At 36.3% G+C, this 18,983-nt stretch overlaps 1 protein-coding gene and 1 long non-coding RNA gene across 3 annotated transcripts in view; one reads left to right on the forward strand and one right to left on the reverse strand.

Annotated features, from left to right (window-relative positions):
- LOC127965828 (CD166 antigen homolog) overlaps positions 1-2,951 on the reverse strand; it is a 62,951-nt gene extending 60,000 nt beyond the window's left edge. For both annotated transcript variants that reach the window (XM_052566513.1, XM_052566512.1), the window contains exon 1: positions 2,712-2,951. In XM_052566513.1, coding sequence (XP_052422473.1) covers positions 2,712-2,769 — 58 coding nt within the window. In that variant the 5' untranslated portion in view covers positions 2,770-2,951. The remainder of the gene's footprint in view (positions 1-2,711) is intronic.
- Positions 2,952-5,616: 2,665 nt separating this feature from the next.
- Positions 5,617-18,983, forward strand: part of LOC127966806 (uncharacterized) — a 29,116-nt gene continuing 15,749 nt past the window's right edge. Inside the window, exons 1-2 of the long non-coding RNA XR_008155705.1 lie at positions 5,617-5,828; positions 7,401-7,457. This is a non-coding gene — a long non-coding RNA (uncharacterized LOC127966806). The remainder of the gene's footprint in view (positions 5,829-7,400; positions 7,458-18,983) is intronic.

The following is an 18,983-nucleotide window of genomic DNA, read 5'->3' on the forward strand; positions in this document are numbered from 1 at the left end:
TCCAACCACTAAGCTCGCTAAGATGGCAGAGATGCTTTACCTGTTTGCATACAGGTGATCAGTCTACTGCTGACAGCACTCTAGAGAAGCTGACCTTTCCAACACACAACCAAAAAGAGCCAGAGGGTCGTAACAGCAAATACCCTTTGAGTGAAGGCTATGGGTTGTGTGTGCGTTTGTTTGGGGTGGGGGAGAACTCTTTGAAACTGCCCACATAGCTTACAGAAATATCTGTGTGGGGGAAACAGATCTATACATGCCTTACATCTCAGGATAAATCATGACATGTCATGTTCTGTCACTTAGAAACTACACTAGGAAATATTGAAGGATGGTATGGGTTCCCAAAACAAGCCACACCCATCACTCTGTCAAATCAGACAGAATCCCACAACAATAGCCTGAACTCAAACTGTATTTTGCAATGAATTTCCAGTGCATTGATAATCAGCAACATATTCTTTGTCATACAATAAAATTAAATGAAGTTCTGCAAACGGACTGACAAACAAGCGTTATTTTGGAAAATATCACATGATGAACATTTTCCTGCTGTGTGACAGAGCTTCTCTAATTTTATACTGAACACATTTATTTATTTTTAAATTACTATTAAGTATTGTACATGGCACAGAGTTTCATACCTAAAATAATAAAAACTAATTTTTAGACAGTATATGGGTAGATGACAAATAGCATGTACATTTATTTTATTTGCATAAAGGCTTTATAAGAGAAATTGTACATCTCAGGTCTAGTAATATGCACTTTTCCTCCTACAATTTTTAATTATCATTTTGCCATTTTAAATACCAATTAGTTTAATTTGAAATGGTCCTGCAGTGTGCCAAATTATTTTGTAAAGCAAAAAATAATAATAACCTTAATTAACGTGTGCCCTTGCAATTAATGTGAGCAATTATACATGGAAAATTATTCTTTAAAATAGTCTGCGGTGTAGTATAGTGTGTCACACAACAGGAAATAGTCTGCAGTGTAGTATAGTTTGCCACACAACAGGAAATGTTGACAGTATTTCTACCCATATATATATATATATATATATATATATATATATATATATATATATATATATATATATATATATATATATATAGTAGGCCTATAGTCAAAGTATAAAGTATTGAACTTTTGAAATTGAAAAAGGCAGGCAGGCAGACAGACAGACAGACAGACAGACAGATAGATAGATAGATAGATAGATAGATAGATAGATAGATAGATAGATAGATAGATAGAATTTAGTGGGCCATTATTTAAGAAAAAAAATCAAAAAGTATGAACTGCCACTTCAAAGTTGTCAATCACTTTACCGCCTTATATAGATTAAGCATAATCTATGAAGACGAATATGGACTTCTCAAATAATTTTATGAGCAAACAAGCATGTGACAGTGAAAAAAAATCACACACCAGTCAAATGGTTGAATTTGTAACACACCGCCCTCCACCTCCGCAAGCTGTCGTGAGCATGCACGCGCTCGCTGTCTCTCTTTCCCCGTATGCGCACAGTCGCACACACAGCGCACTCGCGCGCTCAGAAAAAACTGGCCAACGGTGCTCGCGCACGTCTCAAAATCCCATAGACTTTAAGCACTGATTAACTTTACATAAACTGCGCACGCTGGGCAACAGCCATGCCTGAATGCAAGATAATTCAATCGCTTACTAAAGGGATAGCACCAAACCCGTGTGACTTTCTTTCATTTGAGAAAAACAAAGGGTAAATGAAGAATATTCTGTTCGTTGTTTTTTTACCCACTCTATTAGAATTAATGGGGACTTGTGCGATCAAGCTTCAAAGAGAACGCAAATCACAATAAAAGTAGCCTATCATAAATACAGTTCAAAATATAAGGCTATATTTCTAGTCATCGGCGTTACACAGTATACTAGCATTGTGAATTTAATGATTCAGTTCACAAAATCATTTTAATCATTCACTCTCGGTGTTTTTCGTTTGTTTCTCATACAAACCTATTGTATGACTTCAGAAGATCAGGATATATATATAGCCTATATAAAACGTTCCCTTTGTGTTCTTCGTAAGAAAAAAAAAAGCCACGCACGTTCTTAACAACAATATGCGAGTGAGTAAATGATGACATGACTTAATTGTAAATATTATTATTATTTAGCTTAGCTGTCTCTTTTAGTTTCTATTGGGACTGACGCATACAATACGGGTTTCAGAAACGCGCAAGTGTGAGGTCACTGCTGTATGATTCTGCATGTGATTGTGGCTGAAGCGAAACAGAAAAACGTAGCATCAACAACATTAATACTGTCACCCGTCCACACTAAAAGTTTAAACACTTCTTATTCACTTTTCTTACTGAAAATCCTTCAAGTTTGAAAGCTTTTTCGCAGTCCCCTATTGCAGGTGTTAAAATGAATGAATGTGAATGTCCGAGGCGGGCACAGATGGTTTCATCTTCGTCAGGTAGACAGTTGACCTCTTGTTCTTAACGTGGGAGAAATTAAAAGTGCAACACATGACCTGGCAATGATTGCCAACGAACTACAACGGCTTTCATAAAAACTTGTTGATGTTCATAGATGTAAGGAAGTAAAACAGTCGAATGGTCACTATAGGAACGAACCTGTTCAACAATCCACTCGGATTACGCCAGCGATGTTACATGAAAGAATGAGATTACAATATTTTCATTGTGAATTAAATGACATACCTGGACGAAACACAGCGGCTGCTATGAAGGCACCGATAAGGCAGACAACCGATTGCATCCTTAGTTATAGAAAACCCCGGATCTCCTTTATACAGTCCGAAGAGATTTTCAAGAGAGATATGTACGTCGAAAGTTGTTTGATAGTATCGAGGGAACTCTCTGGTTGAGTGTGCTGAAAAGATCAGGCGGTTGCTCTGTGCGTAGTTCGCAGGTGAAGTCTGGACGAACAGTGGAGAGAGTGGGAATTCGCGCTGGAGAGTTGGGAAGCAAGCCCCGCCCCCGGTCCGCCTCCAGCGACACGCCTTCTTCGGGTGAAGCCCAGTCGCTGTTGTAACATTTGATATGCTGCTGTCAGTATCGATGGAAAGTCCGATTAATTCTAGCGAATCACTTCTTGCGAACTGGTTCAGGGAGTCATTTAAAACCTTTCTGTATCCAGACACACACACAGGACTTTTTAATACTGTATATGCACTACAGTACGCTACTAAAGTTTGGGGTCAGTCAGCTATTTTTATTTTATTTGATAAAAATGCTTTTATTCTGCTAGGACAAATTAAACAATTTAAGTGACAGAAAATTACATTTATAATGTTACAAATTATTTATATTTCATATAAATGCTGTTCTGTTAAACATTAGTTATGGGATGCTAGTTTCCACAAAAATATTAAGCAGCACAACTGTTGATAATACTTGTTTCTTGAGCATCGAATCAGCATCAGAATAATTTTTAAAGGATGGAGTGACATTGAAAACTGGAATAATGCTGAAAATTTTGATTTGCCATCAAAGGAATTAAAGGTATTTTAAAATATATTAAAATTGAATTTTTGGTTGTAATAATATATATAATTCTGAGTATATACATACTCAGAATTTGTGCTCTGCACTTAACCCACCCAAAGTGCACACACACACACACCGTGAACACACACCCGGAGCAGAGGGCAGCCATTTATGCTACAGTGCCCAGGGATCATTTGGGGGTTCAGTGCCTTGCTCAAGGGCATCTCAGTCTTGATATTGCCGGCCCGAGACTCAAACCCACAACCTTATGATTAGGAGTCTTACTCTCTAACCGCTAGGCCATGACTTTTCCATATATGTTCTGACAATAATATTTACAGATAACATATGACTGTAATTTCGACCAGTTTTATTATAAACAAATAAAATCTTTTTATTTTAGTCATGCAGCCCAGAATATTGGTGCAGATGAAATCTTCACATCTGAGGTGTTTCAGAAAACTGATGAGCACAATTGTTTTATAAATGCATATAATCACACAGAACACCTCACAAATAAAAATCTGTGTTCAGCAGTGTCACCCCAGTTTATTTCCCACCTTGTCACCAGACAGAGAGGCTTTGAGGAAGAAACTGACACCAACTCACACTGAATTTGAATTTGAATATGAATGAAATGCTGCGATGAACCACCCCAATATCAAGGTTATATTTGTATCATTGCCTGTGCTCTATTGTGCCTTTTTTTTTTTTTTTTTTTTTTACTATATTTCAGAAATAACATAATCTCAAACATTACATTTGCATTTGTTGTTGTTGTTTTTTCATCTTAAATGACAAGAAAGAAAATGTAAATACTCTAGTGTTGTCATAGCTAATGATACTTTGTCCTATATTTTAATCCAAAATTAAGAGGTTAACAAATTGGTATATCAGGTGGCATTCATTTTAAATGACAGTGTTGCTTTTCTTAAGAGAGAGACAAAATGGCTTGTAGCCTAAAAGCAGTAAAAGATTCATCTTTTGTCTTCATCTTTTCAATTTGGTACAGCTGTTTCATTATGAATAACTTCCTGACCCTCCTAAATGAATGGCCTTAGGGGAAAGACTTCAAGGTCTTCTTATGTTTAGGGCATTAACATTAATTAGCTGTGTTTAATGGTCATAAGAGCTATCTGTTTTTTGTTTTTAATGAAGACTAATTCTTAATATTCATTTACTGGAACTGATGAAGGACCTTACAAGACCCTTCAGGTAAGAACATGTAAATTTTAATATAATTAGACTTTACAAGACCCCTGAAACCAATTAACAAACCATATGATCGGAAAGCTAATAAGTCCAACTATATTTTAGCTTAATCTTTATTACAGCTACAACTTAGCTAAGTGTATTATTATTAATAGATCAGTTTGACAGCTGAAGCCACATGTTTGGCCTCAGTGTGAAATATTATGTGACATCAAGGGGGTCAAGGTTTAGCTAGTTAGCATGGCCCCTGCCCTGCTGGTAGATGACGCTACTACACCATCTGGCAATAAATTAGTCGTCTATTCTGGCAGAATAATTCTGTTTTTAAGTTCTGATATTATATAATATTCTCTAATATTATATAATATATATAATAATCACAATTGTCCATGAAAACCAGATTAGGTATTTACTATATTCATAATCATATATGTGAACGGTTTTAGGACAACTATGATTAAAGGTTTTGATCCACTTGAAATAGAGAGAGAGAGAGAGGTTTAACAATACCTTTATTTGTTTATAAATTTAAAACAAGCTGGTCATCATGTAACATACATAACACTCCATTAACACACCATACTTCACAAAAGAAACATTAATTATTTGTTAACATATAATAGGCAAATTCAGTCTTTAGCCTGTAAACCTTTATTTTCCCGTGTTTTCCACGAGAGAGAGAGAGAGAGAGAGAGAGAGAGAGAGAGAGAGAGGTCGAGTAGACTGTACATTTTATGATTTACAGTTCTTTAAAGCATCAGTCACGTGACATTTACATAGTAGAAGAAGTCCAATGACCTTGAGCCAGTCACTGAGCGGGAACGCGAACACCTTTTCTCCAGGTATTACTGTACACACCTCCTCAGGACACCAATTTGATCTTAAACTAAAGAAACAGCGCCTCCCCTTGGTTAATAATATAGGTTGATTTAGTATCTGTTAAGTAACTTATTCCACTTATTTGGATTGTTACATCTTTGAGTCACAAATATAGAGTCTACTCTATATATCGTATGAACAAGCGTGGACATATCATGCAAGTAAAGACAACAAGGAGTATTTTCATGGTCGTGGAAAAAGATTCGACCACCAGGAGTCCACTTTGAACGGAGAAAGGTGTGATGTGTACCCAAGACACGTGTCAGATTTTGTGTGATCTAGATTCTTCACTAGAGCCGGATTTTTTTCTTTCAACTGTCAGTCCAATTCAGCACTCGATCGGGTTTGGCTGTTTCATGTCCAACCACAACTGTGAACGTGCGCGCGTTCAAAATAGACTTCATTTTCGATGGGGAGTAGACCACAGGGCTGAAAATGCGTTTAGCTATACTCATCTATCATCTCCTGCACACGCACAAATCAACAAAGTCTTAAGCCAACGAATACAACTGCGAAAATATGACTGATTAGATCGGTTCGAAATCGTGTCACCGCGTGCTCAATATGTTCAGCATGTTTACTTGAGGTTCACCTGTCTCAGACATTTTCATTATCGAATAAGGAAAACATTTATTCAGCGTTTGTTTGTGCAAAAACCGCTGTAGCTTTATCACCGAGAGACAGCTGAAGCTACTGGATATGAGTTGGAATTTATTTCCTTGGAGTTAGTTTTAACAACTGAAGTGTAATATGGGACATTACAAAAGGACCCCTTATCTGTCCTTCAGGCATAACGAATGGAAGACTAATTATCTGTCTGGCCTTTGCAAGTCCAGCGCCATTTTCAAACCAAGACTGGCAGCATTTTTTATTTATATCCTGCAGTTTTAAAGATATAAGGAGTTTGGCTTCTCAGCATGCTTTGTGTCAAAACTGTATGAGTAGCTGTCAAAGACTTTCCTAGATTAATATAACAAAATACCATCTATCTATCTGTCTGTCTGTCTAGCAAATGTTCATTTAGAAATACATTTCTGATTGGTTAATAATATTCACTGTCTTCCATGGATATGAGACCAGTAATTGATTATATTGAAAATCACCTCAGTATACCTTAGTGGGCTAATATTACTGTAATATTGTTGCTGTGTTTGTCTTGTTGCTAGGCCATAAGCTGTCAATTGATGTATGGTTTGTTAGGATTGGACAATATTAGGCCGGGATACAACTATTTGAAAATCTGGAATCCGAGGGTGCAAAAAACTGCCTTTCAATTTGTCCAAATGAAGTTTTTAGCAATGCATATTACTAATAAAAATTTTAGTTTTAATATATTTACAGTAGGAAATGTACAAAATGTCTTCATGAAACCTGATCTTTACTTAATATCATAATGATTTTTGGCATAAAAGAAAAATCTATCATTTTGACCCATACAAAGTATTTTTGGCTATTGCAACAAATATATCCCAGCAACTTAAGACTGGTTTTGTGGTCCAGGGTCACATTTTATGTTTGTGATATCAGCAACTGAACTGAGTACTTGAATGAATGATTTAGACATTCAGTTTTCACTTCTTTTGCCATAGAATATTTTATTTCATTTGGGAATTCAGTTTGAGATAAGAAATTGTGATCTAAAACTATCCAGACAGCACCTGTATTTTTCATACAAAGTTTTTTATTATTTATTTGTTTGTGAAACTATACTTCAGATTTCTCTTTTATGCGAGTCTCACTCCTTGGCATTTGTACCTGTGGAATACTAATCTGCACCACTGATGTGTTTTCTCATTTTTCTCATACTAGGACCTGTTTACTTCCCTTTGACGAGGACAAAACAGAGACTGATGGAGCTTCATACAGGTAGCCTTTACGTTTTTCTGTACAGGAAATGTCAGTTAAACACTAGATTGATTGTTATATTGACTCATTTGGCATGGTAGGGAAACCTTGTAGTTCTTAAAGGTTTGACGAAGGTGAGCTTTAGACAAGAAAATAAATGTTTATGCAGATTGTCTGAGTTTAGTCTCTTGTGTGTTGATGTCATCGCCTGGCCCGTATGTGTGTTTGAATTGAAAGCCCACAGCATTTTCCATTGGAGGGAGAAGCCCACGGAAGCCTATTGAGAATGAAATGGTATATTTTATAATCAAAGGAATCACGCTATTCACAGTGTGTAACGAGTACTCTGTAATTATACCTGCCAGTGTACATGATTCAAACAGTTATTAGTGATGGTCATAGGAAATGGATTGAGCACACTAGACTGTTTGATTAGGTATTAAAAGAGATATTAGAAGTGTTTTGTGACAAAGGTGGCAATTTAGAGCAATTGGTTTTAATGGTTAATTCACGTTCAATGGATAACCTTTTTTTTAAGTGAAACTGTAACATTTATATGAATATTATTTAGATAAATATTTATTGTAAGAGCTTCATGCTTGATTGTACCTTGAAAGGCCTCAATTGGCCTTTTGTAGCTTGCTAGTTTAAGACAAAGAAAAGTACAATGATGTGCATCAGTGAAGTTCCAAAGATATTTGTTGTTGCATATTATCAGATATGTGTGATAGATGTGATCCTTTCTGCTGAGAGGGTGATTTTCTTCTGACTTGTCTGGTAAGGGGTGAACAATAAGGACGTTCTGACAGTCCTGAAGCCATTGTGAGTGTGTTTCGTACTTGTTAATCAATGTTGTGTTGTCACTACATCTCTTTTGTACCTGTGTTGATTTTATAAAGATTTTCATGCTGTGCAAGCTGAAACATTTATTATTGAATATTTTTGCTAATTTTGCAAATCAGTAAGTTATCTGGCTGGCTGACACAGATGAGGTTTTGTTGAAACTGTGAGAATGATTTGTTGATAGCCTTGGATGCATCAGTTAGAATGGGATGAATAAGATAAACAGATCAGTAATGTTTCGCACCATATGCCCTCATTTTTTCCTCAAAAGTCTGAGTTGGTATTTATAGCTGTCAGTTAGTCAGTTAAATTATATCCAATAATTTCCTTGTTTTGTTTTTATAGTCATTTTTATTATTTTTTTTCAATAAACTTATTTTTGTATTATTATTAAGCAAATGAATGGTTTTCAACATGAAGTAATTTCTGAAAGATTATGTGACAATGAAGACTCGAGTAATGACTGCTGACATGGGAATAAATTAATTTATTTAAAGATTAATGTAGAAAACAGTTATTTTAAATTGTAATAATATGTACCAGTATTACTGTTTTTTACTCTATTCTTAATCAAATAAATGCTGTGCGAGCGGACTTCAGAACAACATCTATCTATCTATCTATCTATCTATCTATCTATCTATCTATCTATCTATCTATCTATCTATCTATCTATCTATCTATCTATCTATCTATCCGTCTGTCTGTCTGTCTATGTATCTGTTTGTCTGTCTGTCTATCTATCTATCTATCATCTATCTATCTATCTATCTATCTATCTATCTATCTATCTATCTATCTATCTATCTATCTATCTGTCTATCTGTCTATCTATCTATCTGTATCTCTCTCTCTCTCTCTCTCTGCTGGTGATCTTCCTCTGTTTTGTGTACGGATGCCCTCACATAAGTATTTTTTTCATTCTTTAGATGTACTCTGGACTGCTGCTCTTTATTTCCTATTGGATTGATTTCAATGGTACAATTTAAGCCCAGTACAAGACTATAAAGGATTTTCAAAGAAAAGCCACCAGTGACAAAAGCAGTTTAACCCTGCTTTTTGGACACTTAATCTGTGTCCAAGAAACTGACCTCTTTTTGTGTCATAACGTAAAGCTAGGAGAAAAACCTCATCTGAGTGTTCATTACTGTTAGCCTCCATCTAGAAACATTAGAGCGCTTGGAGCAAAAGTCAAGGTGTTATTCTGGTTTGAAATCTTTTGATTGTTCCGTATATAATTGGTTGTGATTTCACTCGAGCACAGAGAAAACTTACTGAGAAACAATGTGGCTCACTGCAAATTGTTGAAGAAATATGGTAATCACTTGGTAATGGATTACTGCAAATTATAATCCATCATTTACATCTATTAAATTCAATGGACCATGAATTTCATGCCTCAAAGAAATTGCAATATAGATCTTTCTGTGAATTAATTAGGTCCATTTTGAAACCATTAATTCCAAATGTTTAATAGATTAGGGTCAGGTTCTGTTTTTAGACTCGAAATGTCACATTATTGTGTTGTGGCTTTGTGCTGCGTTTTGATCTGAGGAAAGTCCCTGATTGTTTGTCCTGGCTGTATGGTTGGGATTGATGTTTATCGAAACGGAGGAGCTGGGTAAGAATCGGATGGGTGATTATGGTGCGGTTATCAAAAGCCTGAATACCTCCAATTGTCACATCCATCTCAGGCTTTCAGCTGGCAAGATGAGCATGATTCCATAATTATGTGTGCAAAGTGGCTCTGAGGGGCCAGCAAGTGGTGCATACAAGAGCTATTATTTACTGTGGGCAACACAGAATACACTATCGAATAACCTGTGCAATTGCATGTGCTAGAGATAAACCCCATTATCCTGCTCAGTAACTTCAATGTGTATTATTATTTCCTATCATTTCGTTTCCAAACACAGCCCACGCGTAGAAGCGTATTATCAGAAATCATGAAAACATGAAACATTTTTCTAATTGCCACTTGTTCCAGCATCCCTAAAGGTGAATAAATCTCTTTAGTTTGCGGTCATAAAACACTTTTTCAAGAAACAGGTTTAATATTACATGGAAAAGTAATTGCCTACAACATAAACAACACACATCCATACGTGAAAAGTTTATTTTTAAACCACTATGTTCTACAAGTGGAAGCCATTAAAGGGCTGCAACAATTGTTGTTTGCAAACTACTAATGATTTCCTTTTTAAAGGACACATTGGTTTCAGAACTCACATTTGAGGTATGACTGTATGTAATTTATATTTTAGAGCAAAACATTAACATGTATTAATACTCAAATCAATTAGGTTAGCTTTTGGGTTGGCCAATCAACTAATGTTTTGACTGGACATATCTGTTATGTTTGTGTTTTTGTGCCTTGTAAGCTTAAGGATTTGGTTTTCAGTGATTATATTGCGGGCTGTTGTGAATTTAGCTGACTGACATACAATACATCACTATAGTAAAGTTATCTCGCAGGCTATCATATAGACAAGGTTTGTAATTGGAGAAATTGCTTGAGATAATCTTAAAAACCAATGAGCCCAAATGAGCATTGAAGCTTTTAAGATGGACATATGTAAGCGAGTTTTTAGACATGGGGAACATTATCCAAATGGACTTACAGATCCACTTGCATACTTTTCTTACATTAGTGCAAATGTGTCTTGGAAATAGCTCAAAGTTAAATGTAATTACACTGATCAGATCTGTTCTGTGATTATAATGCATTCGCCTGGAATGATAGTCATAATGCCTTCGCCTGAAACAGAGTGGCAGAGACTGTATCTTCTGTGAAGTTAGCAGTCGAGAACATTAATGGCATTTAAACTCATTACTGACTTTGAGAGATACAGAGAGAATCACAATATCTGTCTTACATATTGACCGCATTTAAATTCCTGTATGTTTTTCTAAAGGGAAGAATGACATGTTTGAGCGAACCTCAGAGGCTGTGTTAATTGACTCAACTTGAGTGATGTCATTAATATATTTAACTCCGTCATTAACGAGTGTGAACCCACTCAAATGTTCTTTCAGGGTTTTTCACCTCTGTCATAAGCATATTACCAGATAACGCTTTCCTTTTGAATTATGTCAAGAGGCTAATTACCAAAATGTCACGAGCTAGTTACTTCAGAGCCTGCATTTTTCCACGTGGGCTTTAAAAACAAGGGGAGTTTGAGATTGTCTTGATGCTTTATCCGACACCTGCAGTCGGCTCAGCTGCAGGTGCACCCTCCAGGCATCAGACACTTTAGTGCACCTATACAGAATTAACATAGCTGCACCAAATTGCGGCACTGAGAAAATTAATTTGCACTGAGCGAAAAAAGGGGAAGAGAGAAAAAAGGATGAATAGGAGCCAAAAGATAGAGACAGACAACCACAGACGAGTTCCCATTTGGGTCATCCTACAAAACAGGTGCCTGTTGCGTTCCTCATGTGCGTGTTTTAATATTACGTTAATGATGAATAGCTGATGCCAACTTTTATTATGCGTTAGTACACTCTCAGAATTTTTTTACAAAGCCATCACTGTGGCTTTACCTTTTCAAAAGGTACACTTTTTAAATAAATTTTACTCCTAAAAGGTGCACATTGGTACCTTAAAAGTACACATTGTTACCTAAATAGTAGTACATTTTAAAGGGTTACTGCCCCAGTGACAGCTTTTGTACCTTTTTTTATGAGAGTGTGTTGATGGTTTAAACTTATAAAGAAAAAGTAAAAAATCATTCTCTATCTCTCTGTAATACACACAGATGTAAAATATACTACCGTACAAAAGATTATTTTTTCTTTGTTTCTGAAAGAAGCCTCTTATGCTCACCAAGCTCCCGATTAAATTTAATATTTGAAGTCACCAAAGAAATCTGAAAACAAATGTGTCATAAATGTTGTTACTCTTGCTCAAATAGCGTTATAAAAAGCTTGTTTTTCATGCTAGATCAGCCAGTGTGCATGTGCAGCCCGGAGCACACGTCTCAGAACGCTGGCTGTTGCTATAGCTACCGGGACGCTTCTAACGGCAGCTGCAGAGACACACTGACTTTACTGATTAGCGTTTGGCTCTTTCTTTCAGAAGGCGGGGCTTCCTGCGATTGAGCAGCTCTATCGAGCATTGCATTTTCCCCATTCAAAACTATGTGAGTGACACATCTTGGGTATTCTATCCACCATTTCTTTTTCTAGCTGAACAAAACAGTTCTGCTAGATATAAAAAATTTGGTGTGTCTTATCTTGATATTTAAATGTATTATCTTAATTATGAGTACACTGGTTTGTAGTGCAAACAGTTTTACCGTTTCCTGCATGTTGTTATTCTCTTCGTTATTTACCTATAGCAGCCAGTGAACCAGTAGGCTCACAAATAGGCTTACTTCCGCGTTGAATGAAAAGGTGAATAGTCTTCATTTAGACGTAAAATGTGTCTCCCAGACAACAGAGCCCTTCGTATTAGGGCTGCACATTTCCATGTGTGTGGATAACTCCAGACTCCTTCGCACACTGCAGCCAAACTTCCTGTTTTTCCCTCTCCTTTTAAACACTTCATGTTTGATCTTCTCTGTATCATGAGCAAAGGGCTGGCAGGTTGGATCCTGACATCCTTTGAGGCGCAGGTAGGCGTAGATTGGCAGTAATAAGGGCTGTTTGTCACCTCTGGGGACTCTGCATTCTCCCCAGCAACACACTGAAGCTTTTTATGAAAAGAGAACCAAAACAGATCCTCTTCTCTGTTGAAACTTAGCAAAAAGGTATCTCTTTTTTACTGCATCATCTTCCAAAGGGTGTTTGTGATGACTCCATTTTGCCATTTTAGTTTCAAGCGAAATGTTCCAAGCACCCATGTCACATTTATAATTTACAGATTGGGAAAAAATAGACAGAAGGAGAAGTTTTGTCTGTTCTTTCTGTTGTGCATATAGAGGACATTGCCTTTAGAGAGAAAAAATAACAGACCATGTTCCATTTTTGGTGATTTATGGGCTGTGTTTTGGATTTTGCTTGCAATTCTCAGCTTGTGAATCTGAGCCATAAAGAAAAGGTATACTATGTCTGCAGGCATTCACAAATCATGCTTATTTGGCGAGTGGAAAATCAAATGCAGAATGTTTTAGAATCGGTTACGATCCCCCGTGGTTTTAAGTTATTGCAGCACTCTAACAACATCTTGCCTTTTGTCATTTATTGTAATAAACTCTGTGTGCCATTGTTGCTGCTCCCACCTGTCTGCCAATCATTCAAGTCCATGTAATACCGCCTGCTCTGTATGTGTATATAAAGTGCTAAAGGAATAGTTCACCCAAAAAATGTACATTTATTGTACACTGACACAAATATGATGGATTTGAGAATCATGATTATCCGTGAAGTGTTACATAGTCATGTTTAATCTGAAAGCTACACTGCACCATTAAAATTTTTTTTTGATGTTTTTTTTAGTAGAAGCATCTTACCTAGGTTGTATTTATTTGAATAAAAATACAGTAAAAAAGTGATATAGTGATACATTTTAAGTTAAAAGTGAATAAAAGCTTGGTTGATACAGTGATAGCCTTGCACACAGGAAGCGTGAATTCAGTTGTAACCCATTAGGTGTTGGATGTGACCCAACTAACCTTAAGCAAAAAACACAGTATTGAAACTCTTCAATTATTAGCAGGCTGGTGATGAAAGAAACTTTGTTTTGTTCATGCTTGTTAAGCTGTTGCTTTTAAACTGTTGACTGTATACCAGGCCAAAAAGTCTCAGAATCCTATGCTGAAAGCATTTTGTACAATTTAGCAAACAGTAAACTAGCTGTGGTATAAGAATAAAGTACCTGAAATGGAGCTAGTGTACTTACTAGCAGCATAAAAACGTTTTATGAGTGTTTGGTTTAGAACAAAAAGTAAAACACATTTTTCAAGAAGAAAACAGTTTAAACTTGTTTTCTGATAGTTGGTCTCCCATCCTGGCCAAAAAGGTGTTCAACTGGTTTGCCACTTAACCTAACCAGCTAAACAATTCCCAAACCCCTTTTTACTTGGCAACAGATCAGCTCAGCCAGGCTGAAAGACCAGCTTAAGCTTTTTTTTAGAAGGGTAATTATTGCTGCAGTGAACAATTAAATAATAATTAACAGCTAATACAAAAGTCCAATGATGTTAGCAAGGCTATAACGTGTTAATTTGCCTTTAGGTCTTGCAAATGACTGATGGTTTATTGTGAAGTCCTAGACAAGGATCGGGCTCTTCTCTATCTCTCCGCTGTCACTATTTAAAGCATCCAAGTGTAGAAGCGAGCTGATCTGTGATGTATGAGAGAGAGAAAGACAGATGCTCACAGCTGCGTGTTGGCCTCCCCGCATTAAAACACTCACCACACAATCGGCAGTGTGGAGTTGACTGAAGTACTTTTAAGTGCGTCTTGGAACAAAAAACAAAAAAAAGAACCAACTCCAAGAAAGTCTTCTACATAAATGTCTAATTCAAAAGAAAAAAGAAAAGAAAAAACATCAGAAAAAGCTCACAGCGTCTGCAATACATGTGGAATGTGATGCTAATTTAGTGTCTAACACGTTTTTTCAGTGGAGTTAAGATCTGACAACTTAAGTTATAAACTTTGCCAAGAATGCTAATTGTTGTACTGAGACTATCAAGAAAATTGACCTAAACCATATCAAATTATGGTTCTTCAGCCAGCTTGTAATAATAGGAGAACCTGTTTTATAAGGTTCCATGTCTTGAAAGTAGGCTACTTTATTTAAAGCTGCAGTTCGTAACTTTTATTATTACATTATTTGATAAACTTGAAAAACATCCCAAGAGTAATATAGAGCAATAATGTAATGTGAATAATTGCTTCGATTTTGGTGTCATGGTGGTTGCACATTATTACAGTCTTTACAGTGTTTTTGTTTATAAATGACGTACTGTATGGAGTTTTTCCACTGAAATGTTCCATAGGAAAATTACTACTTTATTCCAAAAAAGTGCATATTTAATTTGATAGATTTCACAAGCAATTTAGTTATTTTATTTTGTCCATTTTTTGAGCTATACAGTGCTGTTTTACCCAAGGGGCAATTAGAGTTCCCTATGGGCAGTAATTTTCTGCTGAAGAGTTCACTTCTATTTGGCATTTTAAAAGGGTTTTGACCAGTTAATTTCCAGTGTCAGTAGTTGTCCCACTGTCTGTCTGCTGGACTTTAATTCAGACTTAATTTGGGATATATGTCATATTCTTTCATTTCTGGCCTTGCAGAATTTCTAACAATCCCTCCAAAAATAGCTAATATTATATTCTGGCAGACTTTAAAGCGCTTAATTGAGCTAATACCCCCCGATTCAATGACATCGCAGCATTGCACTTGTTAACTGCTGGCACAGAACATGAGGCTAATTGGAAGAAAAGAGGAGAAAGTTTGGCTGTTGCGTAAGCGAAGAGAAATTAATATTTTCAAGTACACATGACAGAACGAACGTCCCCCAATGACATCTGGATAATGAAATGACTGTGTCCATATTCAATGAGTATATTCATATGGATCTGTTCCAAATTTACCATGCCAACTCAGACAGCTATCCAGCATGATTCGGATGTAACTGCACGGCTGTTTTGCTACACGCTGGATATTGATTGTATTTTTCTTTCTTGTTATTCCCTTTTGCTCCCTTAATAGCATTTATTAAAGTTAAAATAAAGTAATTTATTGGTGCTCGCAGTCCAATCAGGGATTCATTAAAGTAAAGATATTGAATTGCTAGATTCCAAAGGACCTAAAAGAGTGAATATTTGAAAAGCTAGGCATTCCAAATGAAGTAAAGTCAATGTGTGTGAATGTCTGAGACATATTTTATTATACTTTTTTTGCACTGAATAGATGACATGTTTACAAGTCGTTTCCAATTAATTAACTCATCAAAGATGTAGATTTAAATAAAGCATCATTTATAAACATAATGTGCAATGTTTAATAGGCCCATTAAAGTCTTATTAGGGAGCACATGTGGGTGTTTTTAATATCCCTGCCAGACTGGTGATAATAGCCACAGTTTCCTTGAGCATCAGGGGTGATTATTTTTATTTTTTCATCTTTTCCATCAGTAAATCTCCCATCAGCCCTTGAATTCCTTGTCCATCACGGCAAATGCAAAAATAACAGCAGTTATTGAATTCTACAAATGTAGAGAACTGTATGCAGTAATAGCAACACTAAAAATCGCATATCTGCATCCAAATTATCACAGTTGTACTAAAGTGGTTCATACTGTGTTTAGATCTCCAGGTTCCTGCATCCGTACAGTGCTGCATCTATTCTCAAGAACTGCACCAGCAGCTCACAGAATTTGAAATACTAGAGAATGTATGCACAATATTAATATGACCACACAGACAAACAGTCTTATATTATAGCATAACCGCAGTTCAGTACAATATGAAAACTGCCACCGTTACCATGCCAACAGCTGCAGTTGCACAGTAACTACACCCATTTTGCCGTAGATGTCATATACAAATAAATGTTGCACTACTGGACTAAACTGCAGCTGTTTTGGGTTGAGTTTAACTTGTATTGCATTAAAGTGTATAGTTAATATGAGATAATATACCGCGAACTGTACTTGTACTGCTACAGGGGCCTACAGTTTTACTTTACTTAAAGGGTTAGTTCACCCAATAATCAAAATTATGTCATTAATAACTCACCCTCATGTTGTTCCAAACCCGTGAGACCTCCATTTATCTTCGGAACACAGTTTAAGATATTTTAGTTTTAGTCCGAGAGCTCTCAGTCCCTCCATTGAAACTGTGTGAACGGTATACTGTCCATGTCCAGAAAGGTAATAAAACATCATCATAGTAGTCCATGTGACATCAGAGGGTCAGTTAGAATTTTTTGAAGCATCGAAAATACATTTTGGTCCAAAATAGCAAAAAAATATGACTTTATTCATCATTCACTTTTCTTCTGGGTCTGTTGTGAGATTTCAAAACTCTGCAGTGTATGATATCCGGTTCGCGAACGAATCATTTGATGTAACCGGATCTTGAACCAGTTCATCAAATCGAACTGAATAATTTAAAAAGGTTCGCGTCTCCAATACGCATTAATCCGCAAATGACTTAAGCTGTTAACTTTTTTTAATGTGGCTGACACTCCCTCTGAGTTTAAACAAACAAATATCCTGGAGTAATTCATTTACTCAAACAGTACATTGACAGAACTGCTGTGAAGAGAGAACTGAAGATGAATACCGAGCCGAGCCAGATAACGAACAAAAGAGAAGTGTTTCGAGTGCAAAAGAACCGGTGAACCGTTTTCTTAAACCGGTTTATTGAATTGAACTGTCCAAAAGGACTACTGGTGTTCCGAAAACCGATACAATCGGTTCTTGACTCGAGAATGAGTCAATCTTTTGTTCGTTATCTGGATATTATTATCAATTATCAATTTAGAAGTTTTTGCTTTATATTTTAGTGGGACTATGCAGTAAAAATAGGTCAGGCTGATATGGCGAAATATATATTATCATTATATATATATATATATATATATATATATATATATATATATATATATATATATATATAACCCCCCCCCCCCCCCCCCATCATGCAATATCTGTTTTGTGGTTTCAGTTTTTATCAAACAAAATGGTGAAAAATTTGTGAAGTAAACTCTCAAAACAGCTGTGGATATTATGAAGTTAATGTCCTCATGTAATCCAAGGTCTTTTGAATCTACAATATAGATTTTAAGGTGAGCTACCACTTTAAAGTGGAAGTGAAACGGTGAGTCAAGTTTACACTGTTTAGTAAACCGATTACCACTTTATTTAAAAAAATATATAACAAACACTTCAAAAAGTAAAGAAATGCTTATATATTACTTCAGTGGCCAACGGAGCAAACCAACCCCGTGACATCACTCACAGTGGTACTACAAGATGGTGGTGAGCTTTTTTAAAAAAATCACTTTACTAAATAATGTAAACTTGACTGACTGCTTCACTTCCACTTTACATACTACAGAAGTGTTTTATTACAGTACAGTTCTTCACTGTGCAGTGCAGAATCTTTGTACTGCACAAAACTGCATGTTCTACTGCCTAGATAGTCGTAATACTGCAATCATACTGCGGTAAGGGTAACTGCTACGTCTGTGAAATATCCTGTCAGTTAGGCAGGTAATCCGTCTGAAGGGCCTAGCAGTGTTCAAAGCTGCCATCTTTATGCCAATGCTGAATTTTTAAAAGAGGATTAATTCTTGAGTAAATATTGGCTCCAAAACAGGAACCAGTGGGCTGTTCGTTTGATGCTGATCGAGGTGCCACACTGTGTTGATGTACCCTAGACCTACACTTCCTTTCCAGCTGCTCTCTTTAGCAGAGAGATAAAATAAAAATACTTTGTAGTACAGCACAGAACTTTTCACACCTTATTCCCCCTTCCTAATGTCTACATACGTGAAAATATGCTATTCTGATATATGTGGATGGATAAAACTTTCCAACACGAGGTCAGAACTTCATTCTGTCATAAAAGTTTAAACACCACTCTGACCTGTAGTGGCTATAGTTTTATTAGTGGAGGTTTCTCAGTACCCCGTGCCAATCAATAGTTAATTAAAGGCCAACAGACTGAATAGAAGACTGCGAATCTGAGTTTGTGGGCTGAGCGGGATGCTGCTGGAGTGATTTCCCAGACCTCTGTTCAATA

This window comes from Carassius gibelio, chromosome B10 (genome assembly GCF_023724105.1).
Source record: "Carassius gibelio isolate Cgi1373 ecotype wild population from Czech Republic chromosome B10, carGib1.2-hapl.c, whole genome shotgun sequence".
Taxonomy (NCBI): Eukaryota; Metazoa; Chordata; class Actinopteri; order Cypriniformes; family Cyprinidae; genus Carassius; species Carassius gibelio.